At 43.1% G+C, this 22,396-nt stretch overlaps 1 protein-coding gene across 2 annotated transcripts in view; it reads right to left on the bottom strand.

Moving 5' to 3' along the window:
• The window catches only part of LOC141131361 (ras and EF-hand domain-containing protein-like), a 110,346-nt gene that overhangs the window by 19,708 nt on the left and 68,242 nt on the right, over positions 1–22,396 (bottom strand). For both annotated transcript variants that reach the window (XM_073618524.1, XM_073618525.1), the window contains exons 10-13: positions 20,224–20,428; positions 12,961–13,077; positions 9,446–9,593; positions 3,015–3,096 (exon numbers count right to left, since the gene is read on the bottom strand). In XM_073618524.1, the coding sequence (XP_073474625.1) occupies positions 3,015–3,096; positions 9,446–9,593; positions 12,961–13,077; positions 20,224–20,428 (552 nt within the window). The remainder of the gene's footprint in view (positions 1–3,014; positions 3,097–9,445; positions 9,594–12,960; positions 13,078–20,223; positions 20,429–22,396) is intronic.

The following is a 22,396-nucleotide window of genomic DNA, read 5'->3' as shown; positions in this document are numbered from 1 at the left end:
TATGAAATTAAAAAGGTTCTGCGTTAGAAAGTTCATCTCTGTGCACTCACTAAAGGAGGGATAGAATTGCAGCCCTTGGATTCTAAACTGCTATATCCATAAATTCAATGGGAATGTGCGTGTTCTTGTGAAGTATCAGTGAATGCTGATTGTATGGTAGTTTGGGCTAAGATTATATGAGTGACACTGCCTTGGAGGGACTAAAAGTAGGACTAAAGGCAAAACCTTTTTTTTTTCTTCATTTTGGATAGAATACCAAAAGGTTATAACCCCCGACAGGTTTATTTTTGCCACCTGTGTCCCATTGGGGAGATTTCTCTTCACTTCCTGTCCACTAGCCACGACAGTGAGTGAGAGGCAATCCTTCCAATGCAAGGGAAATCCCTGTTAGTCACCAGAACTAATGTCCCCATTGGACTATTTCCCCTTTATTCCTGTCCTGGCGACCAATAAAATTTGGGACTTTTTACTTTCGGTCACCAGGACAAAGAGAGGGCGAATCTCCCTAACAGGGACACAGACAGCAATAAAAGCATGGCAAGTATTCTAGTCCCTCTCCACTCCATCCAAAACTCAAAAAAAAAAGTTTTGCCTTCACTGAAGTTTAGGCATGCCAATTTTTATAGTTTCCGGCTTGGACAATTACTACCGTAGTACTGTATGAGCCATACCTGTGGAATCACTCCAGAAGCTGGAAATTATTGTAGTTAGGCACCGCTACTACAGTGATCTCTACTAGCTTCCAGGTCCCGTACCAAGTGGCTACTCTGTTGCTTACTAAACGCAAGAGGTCACCTTCTTGGCACAGGTGCCATTCAGAAAATGTTTTTAATTTTCTCAATCTATACAGTGTTCTCAGATTGGATGAGGTGAAGATTATGACATCTCTACCCCGCCTCTCCCTCTCGTCCAATCAGAGAATGCTTTGAATTCATGGAGAAAATGCAGTGTTCCCTGAATTGCACCCGTGCCAAGTGAGCAACCTCTTGTTTTCAGTAGGCAGCAGGGCAGACCCAGAAGATAATGGACATCCTTGGTGTATTGGTGTCTACTTCAGTACTTCAGTGGTTTCCAGCTTCCACAGGTATGGCACATACATATTGCAAAAACCCACAAAAATAAGGTTCTGGGAGTGGTTAATCCATTGGTGCCAACACCCTAATCAGGGGAGATGCATCCAAAAAAATCATACTACAAAAGAACGACCACATAGGATACAGCACCTCCAAGGCTACCAAAACAGTATTTTATAAATACTGGACATAAAAATAAACTACATTATAGTGTATGCCCGTAACAACCACCCCCCACTCCCTCCTCCCCCCCAAACACCCCTAATACCCCTCACCCCACTCAACCCTCCCCAGAAACCCACCCAAGCCCTAACAATCCCAATTGTCCCCTAGCCCTCCTATGGATTTTATGCAAGGAGACCCAAATGACCCGCTGGCTAATCTGGACACCGCTTCTGGACACTGTATCTGTGTACTGCACAAGGCAGTCTATATGGAAGCACAAATGACAAATGCTTGTCCATGTAATTTATTTTTATGTCCAGTATTTATAAGAAACTGTTTTGGTAGCCTTAGAGGTGCTGTATCCTATGTGGGGGATTCTTTTATGGTGCATACATATCTAATTTCATCCAAGCAGACTAACTATTTAAAAATTGCCATACCTAAATTTCAGCTTTAAAGTAAACATGTCGTGAAAAAAAAAAAAAAAAAAATGTGGCTGGGATTGCTAACCATTTTCTGAAAAGGTTTGTTGATTGGCTTTAACGTTGTTCAACTGGCTTCAGCACTTTCTGAGTCGCAGACCTGGATCAAGAGGGCAGAAACTCTGAGAAAAGTCATAACTTGTTCCATGCCAGTGACCCAAAATATTGAAGCAATGGGGTCAGATTGGCAACCAGGCAACTTGCATTTTCATAATGAGAGGTTAGCATTAGCAGCCTTTGTGTTTCTCTTGTGCCAGGTTTCTTTTAGCTGTGGATCATTACACATGGCATGGCTCCCTGCCAATCCACCTTAGGACCAGCTACAGGCCAGTCTATTGAACTATATGGGGTTGATTTAGTAAAACTGGAGAGTACTCAACCTTGTGCAGCTGTACATGGTAGCCAAACTTTAGTTTGCTAATTTAAGCTATGTTTAAAAAAAAAAAAAGGGCGTTAAATTAGAACATTATATTTATTTTTTATTTTAACTTGCAAGGTTGCTTTAAATGACATCATATGCAGATCAAAGGTCGTCCCTTTGATCTGCTACGAAAACCCCCCAGAAACGTTACAATTAACCGATAATGACATTGCTTCATGGTAACTCTACTTGACACAGTGGGGTTTATTTACTAAAAATTGAGAGTGAAAAATCTGGTGAAGATGGTAGCCAATCAGCTTCTAACTTCAGCTTGTTCAATTAAGCTTTGACAATAAAACCTGAAAGCTGATTGGTTTCTATGCAGAGCTGCACCAGATTTTGCACTCTCCAGTTTTAGTAAACCAACCCTTATGTATCAGCTGCAGGATATTATTATATATATATCTGGTTTAAGTATCACTAGCTGAAGATAAGAGTGTCAGACGTGTGCAGCCATTCTCACAGGGCCTGACACAGTTGCCAAGCAGGAAGCTTAGTCCTGCAGGTACACCTGTAGCACAGTAAACATAATCAATCTGACACTGACACTGAGAGATTACTGCACATACCTTTATGAGAAGAATGCAGGGGGTGGGGGGGTGGGGATCATAGGTAAAAGTTCAAGGAGAGCATGCAAACTCCATGCAGGTAGTGTCTTCATGGGGATTTGAACCAAAGACCCCAGTGCTGCTAGGCAGAAGTGCTAACCACTAAGCCACCATGTTGTTAAAAGTTATAGCCCAGTGTTTGATGTCAGTTATGGATAGACTAGCCCTTTAAATTTTTGTTTACTGATACATACAGAGTGCTATTTTTGAACATGAATAGTCTTATCAGCAAAGATAGAATTATATATTCAAGGTTTGCCCATACCTTTCCTGGCCAGCTGTGTCCCAGATCTGCAGCATTGTATACTGCCCATCAACTAGAAGTTTCTTCATTTGAAAGTCGACTCCTAAATGAAAAGAGAAGGATTCTTATTTGACATGTTTATAGCAACCTTGCAGTTAAAACACCATTAAATGCAGGAGATCTGAAGATAGAAGAGGCTTAGCAGGTACTGCTGGTAACGTGGCCGGTCTCAGCTAAACCCTTGACGCATTGGGGTTGATTTATTAAAGGCAAATAGACTGTGCACTTTGCAAGACCAGAGCTTAGTAAATGAGGTAAAGCTTCACTTTACAAAGGCTACCCAATCATGTGCAAGGAAAATAAAAAAAACGCATTTTTGCTTGCGCATGATTGGATGATGGAAGTCAGCAGAACTTCTACTCATTTACTAAGCTATGCCCACATGAAAGAGAAATATATTTCCAATATATTTAGAAAAAAAAAATGATATAACTGACATACATTTACAATATTTTCTAAATATATTGTCTTTTATGTGGGTGGAGCAACTGCACTTTGCAAAGTGCACGATGGGGTTGATTTACTAAAAGTAGAAAGTGCAAAATGTGGTGCAGCTGGGCATGGTAGCCAATCAGCTTCCAGCTTGTTCAATTAAGCTTTGACAAAAAAAAAAAAAAAAAACTGAAAGCTGATTCGTTTCTTTGCCAAGCTACACCAGGTTTTGCAATCTCCAATTTTAGTAAATCAATCAACCAATTTTTTTTTTTTTTTTGGGGGGAGGGATTTGGCAAACAATTGAAATCAACCCCTGTCTATTTGCCTTTAGTAAATCAACCCTATTGCGCTTAATACCTCATTCACAAGGGAAAAAAAAAAATCGCAGATATCATTGTAATAGTGCCAACTACTACAGTTATTTGCAGCTTCCACAGCGATCACTCAGGTATGAGATATGCATAGTAGTTACATTGTGCCAAGCTAGCCCAATGCAAGTATGCAATGCAGACCATACCTGGATTTCAGCTTTAAGCCTCATTCACATACATATCTGTACACCTTTCGCAAAGGGCTGTCCTTGCCTACAAGGGATGCACAGGTATTTTATATACCCACGTGCAGGCAGCCCCATTCATGTCTATTGGAATGCAGCAGCTTCACAGACAGACACAGACACTGGTCCCAATTTGACAGCCAGGCAGGTGCGTGTCCCCGAAGGAGTATGCATTTGGGGACACGCACCCAGGGCTTTTTTTCTCAAACAATAGGTGCTGCAACTCAACCACGACCCCCCAAAACCCCTCCACCCACACACACACACCCTCGAAATCATATCAAATAGTGGGTGTGGTCAGTCAAATTTTATGAACAGTAGGAGGGTCTTAAATACCAGGATTGCATTACATACAGAGTGCAGAGTTCAGGGGGGTTACACACAGAGTGCAGAGCTGTCACTTGTAAACATAGAAACTGGACTTCTGTGTTTACAAGTAATTGTGCTGAGCAGCCCTCCCCCAAGGGTCTGAACCAGAGGTGGTGTAACTGAGTTCCACCAAGTTCCCCCTGAAAAAAAGCCCTGCACGCACCCATGCAACTGTCAAATTGAGACCAATGTGCAGCCGCTGCATCCCAATAAGTATGACTGGGACTGCCTGCATGCGGTTGCATGGAACATCTGGAACGGGTAATGATAGCCCTTCACACGGGTGCACGGATAGGTATACCCATGGGAATGAGGCTTAAAGCGGAGTTCCACCCAAAAATGGAACTTCCGCTTTTCGGATTCCTCCCACCCTCCGGTGTCATGTTTGGCACCTTTCAGGGGGGAGGGGAGAGCAGATACCTGTATAACCCATGTATTTGCTCCCACCTTGGGCATAGATAGCCGCAGGATCCACGGATATCTATGCAATATCCGGCGCCTCCTCCGTCCCCCCCCGCTGTCTTCTGGGAGACACACAAGGCTTCACTTCCTGATTCCCTTAGCATAGATGGCGGCGCCTCCACCCAAGAGCCGAGGGACAGATCGGCTTCGGGTGCCGACATCGCGAGCGCCCTGGACAGGTAAGTGTTTATATTTTAAAAGTCAGCAGCTGCAGTATTTGTAGCTGCTGACTTTAAAGAAAAAAAAAAATTGGCGGAACTCCGCTTTAAAGCTGAAATTCAGGTATGGTCTGTATTGCATACAAACATTGGTCCAGATTGGCCTAATGTGACTATGCATATCGACTCATACCTGAGTGATCACTGTGAAAGCTGCAAATCACTGTAATAGTTGGCACTATTACAATGATATCTGCGATTTTCCCGGTCCTGTGCCTTTTTGCATAGTAGCTACAGAGGGTCGCCCACTCAGCACTGCCTACATTCACAGAATGCCTGGAATTTTTATTTTATTTTTTTTCAATGAATACAAGGCATTCTCTGATTGAAGAAGGAGGTATAGAGGTATAGATATTGCCGGATCTTTCTTCTGTCCCAATCACTACCTCGTCCAGAGAACCCCTTGTATTTATTGAAAAAAATACAAGGCGTTCTGTGAATGGAGGCAGTGCTGGGAAGGCAATCCCTGGTGGTCGGTGTGCAGAAGGGAAGCCACTTTGCACAGGACCCAAAAGATTGCAGCTATCACTATAAGTGTACTTTTCACTTATTCGCCTGTCCTCTATTCTTATGCCCTGTACACAAGGTCAGATTCTCCGACGGAAAAAGTGCGATCGGATTGTGTTGTCGGAAATTCCAATCGTGTGTGGGCTCCATCGGACTTTTTCCGTCGGAATTTCCGACACAAAGTTTGAGAGCAGGCTATAAAATTTTCCGACAACAAAATCCGATCCGTTAAATTCCGATCGTGTGTACACAAATCCGATGCACAAAGTGCCACGCATGCTCAGAATAAATTAAGAGACGAAAGCTATTGGCTACTGCCCCGTTTATAGTCCCGACATACGTGTTTTACGCCACCACGTTCAGAACGATCACATTTTCCGACAACTTTGTGTGACAACTTTGTGTGACAGTGTGTACGCAAGACAAGTTTGAGCCAACATCCGTTGGAAAAAATCCATGGATTTTGTTGTCGGAATGTCCAATCAATGTCCGATCGTGTGTACAGGGCATTAGTGTGCTTTTCCACTGATGTAAGCTACAGCTTCTATGAATGGAGGAAGAGGTGAAAAGAGCGGGCATAGTCGTCACTCAGCCTTGCGGGAGGTCCAGGGGCTGAATTAACCCCAGCGGCACAGGAAGATTACAGCTGTGGTGGTGTGTTGGGGGACAGAAGATTTAAAAAAGGACAACTGGCAAGGGACTTTTTCTATTAAATGTAAGCACTGTCCCTTGTGCTGTTTTTTTTTCCTTTTATTTTATCTAAACTTTAGGTGGCCATCGATGTTTTAGTAGGGACCGGTGTTCTGCCGAGAAAGGTCCCCCATCGGATAGTGTCTGCCCTGTACTGCGCAGGCGCAGCGCTTGTGCAGTACGGAGGACAAAGGAGACGCCGAAAGTCTCCGAACATGAACAGCTGTTCATCAGCTGTAAATGGTGCCTGCCTAATTAACACTACATTGTGCAATGCTCGTGCAATTCTGCAAGGGGCGGGTGTAGGGGCGGATGCATACAGAAGATGGCCAGAGCTCCTACGATGGGGGAGGATTTCTCAAAGGGGCGGATGTTATGTTGAGAAGCGTGTAAAAGCAAACCCGCCTATCAACATTGCAAAACCCACCCTTCAGTTGTTTAAACTCGCCCCACAAAGATCCTCCCCTTTGAGAAATACACCCCCATCGTATGAGCTCTGGCCATCTTCTGTATGCATCCGCCCCTATATCCGCCCCTTGCAGAGTTTTACAAGCATCAGGAGTGTGTGGCACAATGTAGTGTTAATTGCGCACGCCGTGTACAGCTCATGAACAGCTGTTCATCTTCGGAGACTTTTGGCGTCTCCTTTGTCCTCCGTACTGCACAAGCGCTGCGCCTGCGCATTACAGGGCAGACACTTATCCGATGGGAGACAGTTCTTGACAGAACACCGGCCAAATTGGAACCAGTGTGTGGCCATCTCTGTTCAACTGAAGTAGGTCGTTAGATCAACTTCTGCCGAATGAACAGGGAGGACAGTCTTGCTGTCAGAATACAATGTACCGGCAGCGGGAGCCATAGCTTTAGGCAGACTATATATGATGCAATTTAAAAGAAAATCGCTTGATTCCCCCACCAACAAAGTCAGTGTTGATGGGGAAATCCCTTCTACAGGGCTATTGTATTCTCTCGGGAGAAGTGGGGGGCGGGCAGCCGTCCCTGCTGGGAGAACCCAATGATTTTTGTTAGAGGCTATAGCAGCTGGCAATAATCGCTTGTAATAATCAGACCTGCTGGTTGTTCCCAAGTTGATCGATGGATTGACTTGGGCACAATCAGCATGCCCATGTGTGGTTCGAATCTCAGCTGGACCCTGCTAAACTGGCTGAGATTCAATCCATCCATGGCTGGCTTTAGGCAGCAAATTACACTTTGTGAATGGGGATAGGGTTCACATTAGTGTAGGTAGCACAACATGAGTTCATGATTACAGGTAGGAATGTTGAATCCCTTTGGGCAGAAGTGTCCAGATATAATTGGTCATTGGGATGAGCACAAATCACCTGAACATGCACAAAAACAAGCCTTGTGTAATTAAAGTGCATTCCATCCGTCCATCATCCCGCAAACCAGTACATGGGGCTTCTAGAGTGCATCGCACCTCCGTCTTTTACACCACTAGTTACCAGCCCCCAGGGGAAAACTTGTCCATAGCAAGAAATTCTTGTACTACAAGGCTTGGCCTCTTCCTCTGATGTCTAAGGTCTCTAATACCTCTAAATAGGGACCCCTGTGAATCAACAAGCACAGTCAGATATGTGGGTATGATCAGACTGGCCAATGATTTATTTTTAAAACATTTTAATTAAACGTGCACTTAGACTGTGAGGATCTTCACAAAGCAAGTTTACAAACGTCAAGGTCTTTTGGATTACTAGGCGTAGGCTAGAATAATTGAAATACAATGTGGGAATTAATATAGCATTTAAAATGTTTACCATAGATACACTTTAAGCTTAAAATGGTATTAAACCCAAAAGCAAACATTTATTATATTGCAGCGTATCAATTCTTAGATGTAATAGCTGCATTCATTTTCTTTTTGGCCTTCTTTCTTCTGTTTTCACCTGGTGATCCAGCCAGTGAGTCTGTTGTTTTTCAAAAGAACAAGCTCTCTTCCAGGTGTATTTTATAGAAATAAGACAAACCATTTAAAGTGATACTAAAAAAATAACAAACATATTATACTTACCTGCTCTGTGCAGTGGTGTTGCACAGAGAGGCCCGGATCTTCCTCTTCTCAGGTCCCTCGCTCCTGCCGTGTGCCCCCACAGCAAGCTTGCACCCGAGCCCAGACGCTGCTCTGTATGCCCATTCAAACACAGGGGAGCGGTTCAGCCCCGCCCCCTCTCTCACCTCATTGGCTCACTGACTTTGATTCACAGCAGCGGGAGCCAATGGCGTTGTGTTGCTGTCTCAGCCAATGAAGAGGGAGAGTCCCAGGCAGCCAAGACTCTCCTACAACATTGCAGGATCGTGATGGGCTCAAGTAAGTAATAGGGGGGCTGCAGCACACAGAAGGTTTTTTACCTTAATGCATAGAATGTATCAAGATGAAAAACCTTCTGACTTTACAACCACTTTAACACTGACAGTGGTGCTTACAGTGATCAGCTTTTATTTATTCATTTCAAACCTTTATCCCAAAAGGAGAAAAAACGGTTTGCTGTAATTGATTTGTTAGTGTATTTAAATCTGCTAGAACATCTAACACTCCCCTCCCCCCAGACTGACAATGCTGCCGTTTGCTGTGTCCCTGTGCATCTTGTGGGGGGCACTCCAATACAGGAGGTATGTTACTGACCAGATCACCAGGTGAAAACTTAGGGGAATAAACCTAAAAAAAAAAAAAAAAAAAGAATGAAGCCACCACATCTAATGATTGGTAAGCTGCAATATATTATAATTTTGGTTTTGGGTTTAACAACGTTTTAAGTCTAATACCTACCTAATTAACCTCTAAAGAAGCACACTTACCTTACTGGACGCCAGTGTGGTTGACAAGAAAAGCTGGCAGAGTTGTACTGCACTGTAAACTAGTGATCTACACGGTTTTCATTAATAATTCGCAAACTTGTGCTATTTTACCAGGCAGGCCCATTTCTCAGCCTGCACCAATAATATAAATATAGGCCATAATAACAAAATTAGGTGCACAGCAGTGATGTATATGTCTACTCATACAATACAGGCTAACTTATTAGCAGCTTGGTGTTGTCATCCCAATGAAAGATTATTCCTGGCTGGATTCAGACTTGTACTTATTTAACAATAAAAGAGTTAAACTTTGTAAAATGAACAAAACATATACTGACCTAACGTGGTGGGAATGTCTCCTCTGAATTCATTCAGACACAGTCTTAGAAGGAAACTGGACTTGCCGGACCCAGCGTCCCCAGCCAGAACGAGACGATAAATGGGACTTGGGGATTGAGAACCTTCTTCTAATGTCAGACCTTCTTTCTGTATGGAGCACAGGCACAAAATAGGTTAGAACCATCTGCAAATCAGCAATATAATTGTTACTGATATAAGAGCCATCTAGGCCAGTGGTTCTCCTCCACCAGGCCATAGCCTGCTGCCATGTCAAAGCCTCCCTACTACCGGGCCTCCTGTCAGCTGAAGATCCCCTAACCTCCCACAGTGCCTCCTAGCTCCCATAGTGTCCTCAAACTTCCATAGTGGACCACAGTGCCCCTCAGCCCCCAACAGTGCCAAACCTCCCACAGTGCCACCCAGCCCCCTGCACAGCCTCCAGCCCCCCATAGTGCTCCTAATCTCCAACAGTGTCCTAGACTGCCTCCCACAGTGCCACCCCACCACCTTCACAGCCTCCAGCCCCCCCTAGTGCACTTAATCTCCAACAGTGTCCCGCAGTGCCCCCTCAGCTCTCAATGCCAAACCTCCCACAGTGCCACCCTGCCCCCTGCACAGCCTCCAGCCCCCCACAGTGCACTTAATCTCCAACAGTGTCCCACACTGCCTCCAAATATCCCACAGTCCCCCCTCAGCCCCTGAAACACCCTTCAGTCTCCCACAGTGCACCTGCAAAATTCACTGCCTCCTGGAGAGACCCCAGCCCCCTCCAGAGACTATCTCCCATAGTTTTTCTCAGACCTCTCCAGAAACCTCATGTCCCAAAGGACCACCAAATCTGCTGCAGAGTCCCCAAACTCCTTCCAGAGCACGCCCCCCCCCCCCCCCCCACACACACAAAGCCCTCCACAGTGTATTCCCTCCTGGATCTTAAGGCAGGAGGTTCTTGAGAAAGAGGGTTCCTACACCCCTGAAACATTGGAATCTTCCTCTTGCTTTTCTCCAGGGTCTGGCTCTATTCTCTCCTTCTCATCATTCTATTCTGGGTATTGGCTCCCTTAATGTTTTATTGATATCATCCGCTATTTTAGTGGCACTCACGTAACTTACATACATGCATGCATTCTTTTAGGCTATAGATTGGAATTTACATTGAAGCAAATATTTTTACTGTATGATGCCTAATGTGATATTGACATACTTGGATATATGTACCCATTTTTATTTGTGCTGAATACAACTTTAAAGCATTCTTTGTATGCGGTGTGCTTAAGCTTTATCTTTACAATTCACATACTGTATTTACAGTGGATCTAAAAAGTCTACACACCCCTGTTAAAATGTCAGGTTTCTGTGATGTAAAAAACGAGACAAAGATAAATCATTTCAGAAATTTTTCCACCTTTAATGTGACCTATAAACTGTACAACTCAATTGAAAAACATACTGAAATCTTTTAGGAGGGGAGTAAAAATAATAATAATAAAAAAAATGCGGTTGCATAAGTGTGCACACCCTCTTATAACCGGGGATGTAGCTGTGTTCAGAATTAACCAAACATTCAAACTCATGTTAAACAGGAGTCCGTACACACCTGCCTTCATTTAAAGTGCGGAATCTCATTGTTAAAAGGTCTCAGTTCAGGATAAGGATACAAAAGAATTTCCAAGGCATTAGATATACCATGGAACACGGTGAAGACAGTCATCGTCAAGCGGAGAAAATATGGCACATATGGAACAGTTTGGATGAAAGGAATGGATGGCTGCACACTGAAGTAGTGATGAATCTCTTTATTGTAAAATCTGTAACATGAATAACACCACGTGACAGGCAAACAGGTACAGTTAGATGCGTTTCACACAGAAACGTTGCGCTTATTCATATAATGAATAAGTGCAGCGTTGCTGTGTGAAACGCGTTGGACGTCCATCCAAAATTGATGAAAAGACGAGAAGAAAACTGGTCACAGAGGCTGCCAAGATGCCTACAGCAACATTAAAGGAGCTGCAGGAATATCTGGTACACGTGACAACAATCTCCTGTATTCTTCATATGTCTGGGCTATGGGGTAGAGTGGTAAGACAGAAGCCTTTTCTTACGAAGAAAAACAACCAAGACTGGCTAAATTTTGCAAAAACACACCTGAAAGCATGTGGGAAAATGTGTTATGGTCTGATGAAACCAACGTTGAACTATTTGGTCATAATTCCAAAAGATATGTTTGGTGCAAAAACAACATTGCACATCACCAAAAGAACACCATACCCACTGTGAAGCATAGTGGTGACAGCATCATGCTTTGGGGCTGTTTTCCTTCAGCTGGAACAGGGGCCTTAGTCAAGGTAGAGGGAATTATGAACAGTTCCAAATACCAGGCAATATTGACACAAAACTTTCAGGCTTCTGCTAGAAAGCTGAACATGAAGAGGAACTTCATCTTTCAGCATGACAACGACCCAAAGTATACATCCAAATCAACAAAGGAATGGCTTCACCAGAAGAAGATTAAAGTTTTGGAATGGTCCAGCCAGAACCCAGACCTGAATCTGATTGAAAATCTGTGGGGTGATCTGAAGAGGGCTGTGCACAGAAGATGTCCTCGCAATCTGACAGATTTGGAATGTTTTTGCAAAGAAGAGTGGGCAGATATTGCCAAGTCAAGATGTGTCATACTGACAGACTCATACCCAAAAAGACTGAGTGCTGTAATAAAATCAAAAGGTGCTTCAACAAAGTATTAGTTTAAGGGTGTGCACAGTTATGCAACCATATTATTTCAGTTTTTTATTTCTACCTAAAAGATTTCAGTTTGTTGTGACTGAGTTGTACAGTTTATAGGTCACATTAAAAAGGTGGAAAAAGTTCTGAAATTATTTATTTTTGTCTCATTTTTTACATCACAGAAACCTGACATTTTAACAGGGGTGTGTAGACTTTTTATATCCACTGTAGGCCAAACATAATAGTACATAATTTCTACAATGCTCTCTGACCATCTGAAATGGCATATAAAGGCTGTGGATATCTCTAAATCTGGCCATACATTATACAATTTTCTTATTCAATTTCCTTTAGATTTACTTTTAACTATGTAGTGTAAGGGCCTGCCTGATTGCATACAAATTGAAAGTGTTTAGGTTTTACCTCCTATTATATGGTTTTGATAAAGGAAAATTGTACAAGAAATTGTATAATGTATGGGCAGCCTTACTTTGTAAACATGCTGGTAATGATTGTTTGGGGGTGGTTCATCTGTGTTTTTACCACTCCCTCTTAAGCAAAGGAAGCAGACAAGGGTATATGCATGTTGTCTCAAAATGATCTCCAAGTCGCATTTGGCAGGCAGTACTTTAACTGAATGGGGCTGCCCCCCAACCAATTGCAATGAATGCAGTTGTGGGGTGGAGGTGCCAGATTTTAGGGTTTAAAACAGCCGGAGAGGAGGTGACTTTTCAGAGGGCACAGCTAATGTAGACAAGCCCTAAAAGATATAAATGTGTGTGGTGCTTACTTTGGGTGTAAAAGCAGGAAGTCGCCTTTTTGAAGAGGCGGTAGAACCATTGCGGCTTAGAGGCCGAGATGGGGTCCACTTAGTTCTTCCATCAATTTCTGATCTAGCTTCCACTGTCTGGCAAAATAAAGACACAATTCTTTAATTAAGTAGAGTAAGTATGTCTGATATTGGTTAAGCATACTGTCTTCCAAATCACTTGTAATAAAAAAACATATTATATGTTGTCCAGACAAATCTTTTACAATCCTGGCCCCCAGGGTCCAATAAAATATACACTGATCAGCCATAACCTTATGACCACTGACAGGTAAAGTGAATAAAACTGATGATCTTGTTACAATATCATCTGAAGGTGGGTGGGATAGATTAGGCAGCAAGTGAACATGTTGTCCATGAATCTGATGTGTTGAAAGCGGAAAAAATGGGTAAGTGTAAGGATTTAAGGTACTTTGACAAGGGTCAAATTATAGATGACTAGATGACTGGGTGAAAGCAACTCCCAAACTGCAGCTCTTGTGGGATGCTCCCAATCTGCAGTAGTGGTCAGGACCTACCAAAAGAAGTGCAAGGAAGGAAAACTGGCAAACTGGTGACAGGGTCATGGGTGGCCAAGGCTCACTGATGCACATGAGGAGCAAAGGCTGGCCCGTGTACTCCGATTCAATAGAAGAGTTACTGTAATGCCGCGTACACACGAGCGGACTTTACTGCAGACTTTGTCCAGCGTACTTTTCGACGGACTTCCCGAATGAACGGACTTGCCTACATATGATCAACCAAAGTCCGACGGATTCGTACGTGACGACGTACGACCGGACTAAAACAAGGAAGTTCATAGCCAGTAGCCAATAGCTGCCCTAGCCTCGGTTTTTGTCCGTCGGACTAGCATACAGACGAGCGGACTTTTCGACCGGACTCGAGTCCGCCGGATAGATTTGAAACATGTTTCAAATCTAAGTCCGTCAAACTTTTATAAAACAAAGTCCGCTGGAGCCCACACACGATCGAATTGTCAGACGAAATCCGGTACGCCGGACCAAGTATGCCGTAAAGTCCAATCATGTGTACGCGGCATAACTCAAATTGCTGAAAAAGTTATTGTTGGTTCTGATAGAAAGGTGCCAGGACACACAGAGCATCCCCATTTGTTGCGTATGGTGTTGTGTAGCCGCAGACCAGTACGGGTGCCAATGCTGAGCCGTGTCCACAGCCAAAAGCACCTACAATGGGCATGTGAGCATCAGAACTGGACCACAGAGCAATGGAAGAAGGCGGCCTGGTCTGATGAATCACGTTTTTTCTTTTACATCATGAGGATGGCTGGGTGTGTGTGCATAGCTTACCTGGAGAAGAGATGGCACCAGGATGCAGTATGGGAAGAAGTCAAGCCATGTGATGGTTTGTCTAAAGGAGTCCATGCCTTGATGGGTCGGGGCTGCTTTGGTGGCAAAAAAGTGGGACCTACTCAATATTAGGTGGGTGGTCATAGTGTTATAGCTAATGGGTGTACAAGCTAATTCAATCAGACAATTAGTAATGTGCGCAGTGGACTATTTTATAAAAAAAACAATCAGGATTCACCTTCCATTTACCTCCAATCCAGTAATATGAAAGAAGTATTAAGGCCCCAAATTTTATATTATGAAACTATCCCTCTTGATCAGTTAAACACGGGACAAGCAGTTTTTTTGGTCAACAATGCTAACAAACACTCACCACTGAATAATGTTACTGCCGCAGCTCCAGCATCTCCATACACCTTATCCCATTGGGTAATAAATTTAAAAGAGCGAACAAAAATCCTGGATGGCTTAACTCCAATGTAAAAATGCATATAAAAGCAAAGGAGAAGGCCTTCAAAAAATACAAGGTTGAGGGATCATCCTCAGCATTCAGACTTTATAAAGAATGCAATAAGAAATGTAAGGGTGAAATTAGGACGGCTAAGATAGAACATGAAAGACACATAGCGGAGGAGAGCAAAACAAATCCCAAGAAATTCTTTAAGTATGTAAACAGTAAAAAAGGGAGGACAGACAATATTGGCCCCATAAAGAATGAGGAAGGACATCTGGTTACAAAGGATGGGGAGATGGCAAAGGTATTGAATTTATTCTTCTCCACAGTCTTCACGAGTGAATCGGGGGGCTTCAGTAACCAAAACTACAGTGTTTATCCTCATGACACAACACAAGAAGCACCTACATGGTTAACAGAGGACGGAATTAAAATTAGACTTGAGAAACTTAACATTAATAAATCACCGGGACCAGATGGCTTGCATCCGAGGGTACTTAGGGAACTCAGTCAGGTGATTGCCAGACCGTTGTTCCTAATTTTTACAGACAGTCTATTGACTGGAATGGTACCAGCTGATTGGAGAAAAGCCAATGTAGCACCAATATTTAAAAAGGGCCCAAAAAACATCCCTGGGAATTACAGACCAGTTAGCCTAACATCAATAGTATGTAAACTCTTGGAGGGGATGATAAGGGACTATATACAAGATTTTAGTAATAAGAATGATATCATTAGCAGTAATCAGCATGGATTCATGAAGAATCGTTCTTGCCAAACCAATCTATTAACCTTCTATGAGGAGGTGAGTTGCCATCTAGATAAAGGAAGGTCCGTAGACGTGGTGTATCTGGATTTTGCAAAAGCATTTGACACAGTTCCCCATAAACGTTTACTGTAGAAAATAAGGTGCGTTGGCATGGACCATAGGGTGAGTACATGGATTGAAAACTGGCTACAAGGGCATGTTCAGAGGGTGGTGATAAATGGGGAGTACTCAGAATGGTCAGGGGTGGGTAGTGGGGTTCCCCAGGGTTCTGTGCTGGGACCAATCCTATTTAATTTGTTCATAAACGACCTGGAGGATGGGATAAACAGTTTAATTTCTGTATTTGCAGACGATACTAAGCTAAGCAGGGCAATAACTTCTCCGCAGGATGTGGAAATCTTGCAAAAAGACCTGAACAAATTAATGGGATGGGCGACTACATGGCAAATGAGGTTCAATGTAGAAAAATGCAAAATAATGCATTTGGGTGGCAAAAATATGAATGCAATCTATACACTGGGGGGAGAACCTCTGGGGGAATCTAGGATGGAAAAGGACCTGGGGTTCCTAGTAGATGATAGGCTCAGCAATGGCATGCAATGCCAAGCTGCTGCTAATAAAGCAAACAGAATATTGGCATGCATTAAAAGGGGGATCAACTCCAGAGATAAAACGATAATTCTCCCGCTCTACAAGACTCTGGTCTGGCCGCACCTGGAGTATGCTGTCCAGTTCTGGGCACCAGTCCTCAGGAGGGATGTACTGGAAATGGAGCGAGTACAAAGAAGGGCAACAAAGCTAAGGGTCTGGAGGATCTTAGTTATGAGGAAAGGTTGCGAGCACTGAACTTATTCTCTCTGGAGAAGAGACGCTTGAGAGGGGATATGATTTCAATTTACAAATACTGTACTGGTGACCCCACAATAGGGATAAAACTTTTTCGCAGAAGAGAGTTTAATAAGACTCGTGGCCGCTCATTACAATTAGAAGAAAAGAGGTTTAACCTTAAACTACGTAGAGGGTTCTTTACTGTAAGAGCGGCAAGGATGTGGAATTCCCTTCCACAAGCGGTGGTCTCAGCGGGGAGCATTGATAGCTTCAAGAAACTATTAGATAATCACCTGAATGACCGCAACATACAGGGATATGTAATGTAATACTGACACATAATCACACACATAGGTTGGACTTGATGGACTTGTGTCTTTTTTCAACCTCACCTACTATGTAACTATGTAACCTTCTGGTCCAGGAGCACTCCGGTGGGACTACATCTCCCATTGTCCCTTGCATGTATTAGCAATGTACATGTGCGAAGAAATGCTGAAAACCTCCCCTTGGTCTCTCCACCATCATGCTAAAGTGTAACTTATAGCAGATGGATGGAACACGTGATCCATTCATCTCCAGCCTCTCTGTACTGTCTGTCCATGTAGGCACACAGAGAGGCAGGATGCATCAGTACAGTCCATGGGGGGTGGCTAATTAGAACATTAGTAATAGGAGCCACTGCAAAAGTAGTGCTAAATAAAAGTATAAGTATGGAGAACAAAAAAAAATTGTTCTAAATTAGAGAAACTGTAAATTAGAAGAATACATGGTAGTGTTGCAAAACTTAAAAAAAAATGGGTTTAACATTTGAAGCCTGATTACGGCTTTGTAGATTCAGAACTATAGCATTTCTAAGGAAAACTGAACCGTTCCAAGCTCTGTGCATAGATCTCAGATCCTTCACTGTCCCAGGTGCCAGCTTCTATGAGCTCGTCCCACTCAGAATGAATAACACGGCAGAAAATGATACCACACTTTGTGAAAGTCACACTGTGGGGTTTATTCAGTGTAACAGGCTTCCAGACAGTTCCCGCCCTGAGCCATGCCTCTAATGCGTTTTACCCTAATTGAGATGCATTTCACCTATTGGGCTTAGTCAGGGCTGGACAAATTCCAGACGCCAGGTCACCATGGCGACCAAAAACCGCATCCCGGCACCTGAGCTCCCACCAGCCCAACCACCCGATTTTCTCCCCCAATCAGGGCTGGGACAAGGGAAAGGAGAGACCCGGGAGGAGGTGCGGGCAATCTGTGCTTTCTCCCATCCTGTCAGTGGTGAGCTTCTCCATACAGCGGATAACACAGGATCGCTCTTAACTTGAACGGTACACAGCTTAATTATCCACCCCCTACCTACATTTCCGGGAGATGAGCAGTCTTTCGAGGAGATAGAGGGTGAGTAATCAAGCCGTATGCCGTCTGATGTAAGAGCGATCCTGTGTAATCTGGAGCTTGGGGGAGGATTTGTGCTAGGAGGGGGCATTTGTACTAGGGGGGAGAACATGGGGGTCATGGGGTTGGATTTGTACTAGGAGGGGGGTTTAAGGCGGGGGATTAATGCTAAGAGTGGAAATTTGGGGGGGGGAGGTTTATTATAGGAGTGGAAATTGGGGGGGGGGGATTTACGCTAGGAGTGAGAATTTGGGGGGAGGATTTACGCTAGGGGTGGGAATTTAAGGGGAGGGGGATTTACGCTAGGAGTGAGGATTTGGGGGAGAGGAGTTACACTCGGAGCAAGGATTGGGGGAGAGGATTTACACTAAAATGGGGAATTTGCGGGAGAGAACTTACGTTAAAGGGGGGGGATTTGGGGGAGAGGATTTACGCTCAGTAGGACCTCAATGCACTAATTGGGCGACTATGTGGCAGATGAGGTTTAATGTTGATAAATGTAAAGTTATGCACTTGGGGGCTAAGAATACGCATGCATCATACATACTAAGGGGAGTACAACTGGGGGAATCCATAGTGGAGAAGGATCTGGGGGTTTTGGTAGATCATAAGCTCAATAATAGCATGCAAGGCCAAGCTGTGGTTTCCAAAGCAAGCAAAGTCCTTTCTTGTATTAAGAGAGGTATGGAGTCAAGAGAGAGAGATATCATTTTGCTCCTGTACAAATCATTAGTAAAACCTCATCTGGAATATGCAGTTCAGTTTCAGGCACCAGTTCTCAAAAAGGATATCGGGGAACTGGAGAAAGTGCAGAGAAGAGCAACCAAACTGATAAGAGGCATGGAGGAGCTCAGTTATGAGGAAAGATTAGAGGAACTGGGATATGATCACCATCTATAAATATATAAGGGGTCCATATAGTGAACTTGGTGTTGAGTTATTCACTGTATGGTCAACACTGAGGACAGTCTAGAGGAAAAGAGATTTCATCTCCAAATACAGAAAGGTTTCTTCACAGTAAGAGCTGTGAAAATGTGGAATAGACTCCCTCCAGAGGTGGTTCTGGCCAGCTCGGTAGATTGCTTCAAGAAAGGCCTGGATACTTTCCTAAATGTACATAAATATAACTGGGTACTAACATTTATAGGTAAACTTTATCCAGGGAAAATCCAATTGCCTCTCTGGGATCAGGAAGGAATTTTTTCCCCTGCTGTAGTAAATTGGATCCTGCTTTTCTGGGGGGGTCGCCTTCCTCTGGATCAACTGTGGGTATAGGATTGGGTATATGTGATTGTATGATTTTTTATTTTTTTAAGGTTGAACTAGATAGACTTGTGTCTTTTTTCAACCTGACTATGTAACTATATACACTAGGAGGCAGGATTTGGGGGAAAACTGACTCCTAACTTTTTTAGCTGGCTCCCATTTTCAAAGAAAATTTGTTAAGCCCTGGGCTTAGTTGTAGCCCAATCAGGGTGAAGAGCATCAGAGGGGCATGGCTTAGGTCAGGGACTATATCTGGAAGCCTGTTACAATGAATAAACCCTATGGTGTTATTTTCAAAGAGCGCGGCTTCATTTTCTGCCATACTATAGCATTTCTCTTTGCACTGCTTCATAGAAAAAGACTGAGTCTTACTAATGATAATTTACATGTACTATTCAGATGTTTTACTTTGTGTACTTCCTTGGAACATTGCTTCCAAGTTCATTGACACCTAAAGGCAGTGGATAGGGATCATCTACCATTGAGTACAACCAGATGTCAGCAGGGCTCAGATGGCCTTAGATTTCAGAGTTCACCTACCTTGATTAATTCCTCTACGATTTATAAAGTGAGCTGGAAAACATATACTGGTACGCTAAAACCATTGAGGTTATGGAATGTAATCCAATTATACCCAACTCATTACTCTAGCTTTAAAGACACAAGGCCCAATAAAATGCACCTATACCATTAAAGTATAACTAAAGCCAAAACGTGTCTTTTTGGATGGAGTAGGAAATGGTAAAAATCCCTACTCAGGTTTTTTTTTTTTTTTCACCTGTGGACACAACACGAAGCGTGAGACAATCTCTCCAACCTGAGGGAAATACCTTCTTTGACAGTTGCCCCCAGGACAAGTGTGCATTGGAAAGTTCTTCTGGTGGCAACTCAACATTTTGGTTTCTTCCTTGCTTTCAGTCTCAGTGAAATTAGTCACCTGAACAAATCGAGAGAATAGCTTCCTAACGAGGTCACAGACAGCAAGAAAAACAGGGCAGGAGTTCTAAGAACTCTGTCCAAAACTAAAAAAAAAATAAAATAAAGCAGAATAAAGCAAATGTAGATCTGTCACTGCTATACAGGCAATCAAGTTTCCTCCCTTGGAATAAGGAATGCTTGTGAAATAAGGAATCTGGCTGGCTGCTTTAGGCAGCAGTCTTTTTTATGAAGTGGTCATGAGCAAGATCCAAAAATAAGACACTTACCTCTGCTTCTGAGATCACGCAGGAGGCACTTCCTTCCCAGGCCTCCTCAGAGCTCTGGCTTTGGTCACTTCCAAGGTCACTGGCGTAGCTCTCCGCATCGCTATATCCAAGACTGCGAGGAAGGGATACTCCGCTGTCCCTACATTTATTCGCCCATGAGGCTACATCAGAAAATCTGTGATATGGGTCGTTGTCGCCTACATAGCTATTGACAAGGACAGGACACAGCAGGAGAAGCACATTAGATGTACATCAAGTCAAATTTACAAAACTCATGAATTTGTAATGCATTATGCTGGGCAAAACAAGAGTCACTAATAAGTGACCCACAGATTGCTTTTTAGAGGGGGCATCAATAATAACTGCAAATCTGAACGAGCCCAAAGATATACAAAATATTGTTTATAACATTTTTTCTTTTTCTATTTCAAAGACAATAAGCATATCTTGAGATTTTGGCAGATATGGGTAAGTTGGCTCTCTGCAGCAATCACCAATTTTGTGATTAAGTGTTTTTTTTGGATAGATTACTCACCCATCCGGTGAATCAAGCTGTAACCCACCCAAAGCCTGCTACACCCCATGCTGCCATCTTGTTTTGTGACATCAGGAGGCTGGCCTCTTGATGATGCTGCACTGCACCAGTGTTAATTTTGATGTCAAATTTCGATTTAGTTTTAGTCATAGTCTTTTGACTAAAATGCCATTTTAGTTTTAGCCGTCAATTAAAAGCAAACACAGTCAGCTGATCCTGCGCTTCTGGACAAATATAATATGTGAGCTGCTGCTATAATAAATAAACACTGAAAAAAAGCAACCTAAAAAGTTCATATATGTAATTAATAGGTTGAAGCAGCGCTTAAAGGTGATATAAATAACCACCGAATGGTGATAAACAGCCCTATGAAGGGCAAGTCCAGCAAAGACTTCAAGGAATCCTAAAGAGTGTTCATATGGGATCTCGTCAAAATAGGATTACAGGCTTTCACCCCACCACGTGACACCACTCCCCTCAAATGTAACACTCACCAGAAGGATCTGATAACACGACTTTAGTGTATAAAGGGATCTTTAGCCAGCAGTGACTCCACTTCCTTAAGTCCTTATTTGTAGTCACACAGGGTTAGTGCATCATTCTCAATAGGTACGATCAATCATCATGTGGAAATCTTTGATGATTGATCATACCTATTGAGAATGATGCACTAACCCCGTGTGACTACAAATAAGGACTCAAGGAAGTGGAGTCACTGCTGGCTAAAGATCCCTTTATACACAAAAGCTGTGTTATCAGATCCTTCCGGTGAGTGTTAAATTTGAGGGGAGCGGTGTCATGTGGTGCGGTGAAGGCCTGTCATCCTTTTTTGACGAGATCCCATATGAACATTCTTTAGGATTCCTTAAAGTCTTTGCTGGACTTGCCCTTCATGGGGCTGTTTATCACCATTCGGTAGTTATTTATATCACCTTTAAGCACTTCTTCAACCTATTAATTACATATATGAACTGTTTAGGTTGCTTTTTTTCTTAGTTTTCTAATTGTTTTAGTCATTTTAGTTGACTAAAATCTAATGGATTTAGTTAAATTGTAAAGCATTATTTAACCACTTACGGACCACCCGCTGTCGTTACACGGCGGCTGTTTGAACAAGGATATCGTTGTTATGGCAGCAGCTAGCTGCCTTAACCCCAGTATCCTCGTTTTCAGCGGGCGGTCCGCTACAAGATAAAAGTGGTCCTGCAGCGGATTCGCTGCGAGATCACTTTTCAGATCCGGTGCCCTCCGCTGCTTACCGGAGCTGTCGGCAGCGGCGGAGATGATCGTGTCCCCTCACTTGCTGTGCATGAAGACGAGTGAGGGGGAAGATGGCCCCCACCCGTCTCCATACAATTGCTGGGCAGAAGCGACATCAAAACGTCACTTCCGCCCTTATGTCTTAAAGGCACATTTTTTTGTTGTCATTTTTTAAAATGACAAATTTTTTTCGTTTTTTGTTTTTTTATTGCATTTAAGTCCAAATATGAGATCTGAGGTCTTTTTGACCCCAGATCTCATATTTAAGAGGTCCTGTCATGCTTTTTTCTACTACAAGGGATGTTTACATTCCTTGTAATAGGAATAAAAGTGACAATTTTTTTTTTTAAAGTATATTTTTTCCAAAAAAAAGTGCGC

Source organism: Aquarana catesbeiana, linkage group LG03, assembly GCF_042186555.1.
Source record: "Aquarana catesbeiana isolate 2022-GZ linkage group LG03, ASM4218655v1, whole genome shotgun sequence".
NCBI lineage: Eukaryota > Metazoa > Chordata > Amphibia > Anura > Ranidae > Aquarana > Aquarana catesbeiana.
The sequence above is the reverse complement of the archived record's forward strand: the minus strand, read 5'-3'. Positions and strand labels throughout refer to the sequence as shown.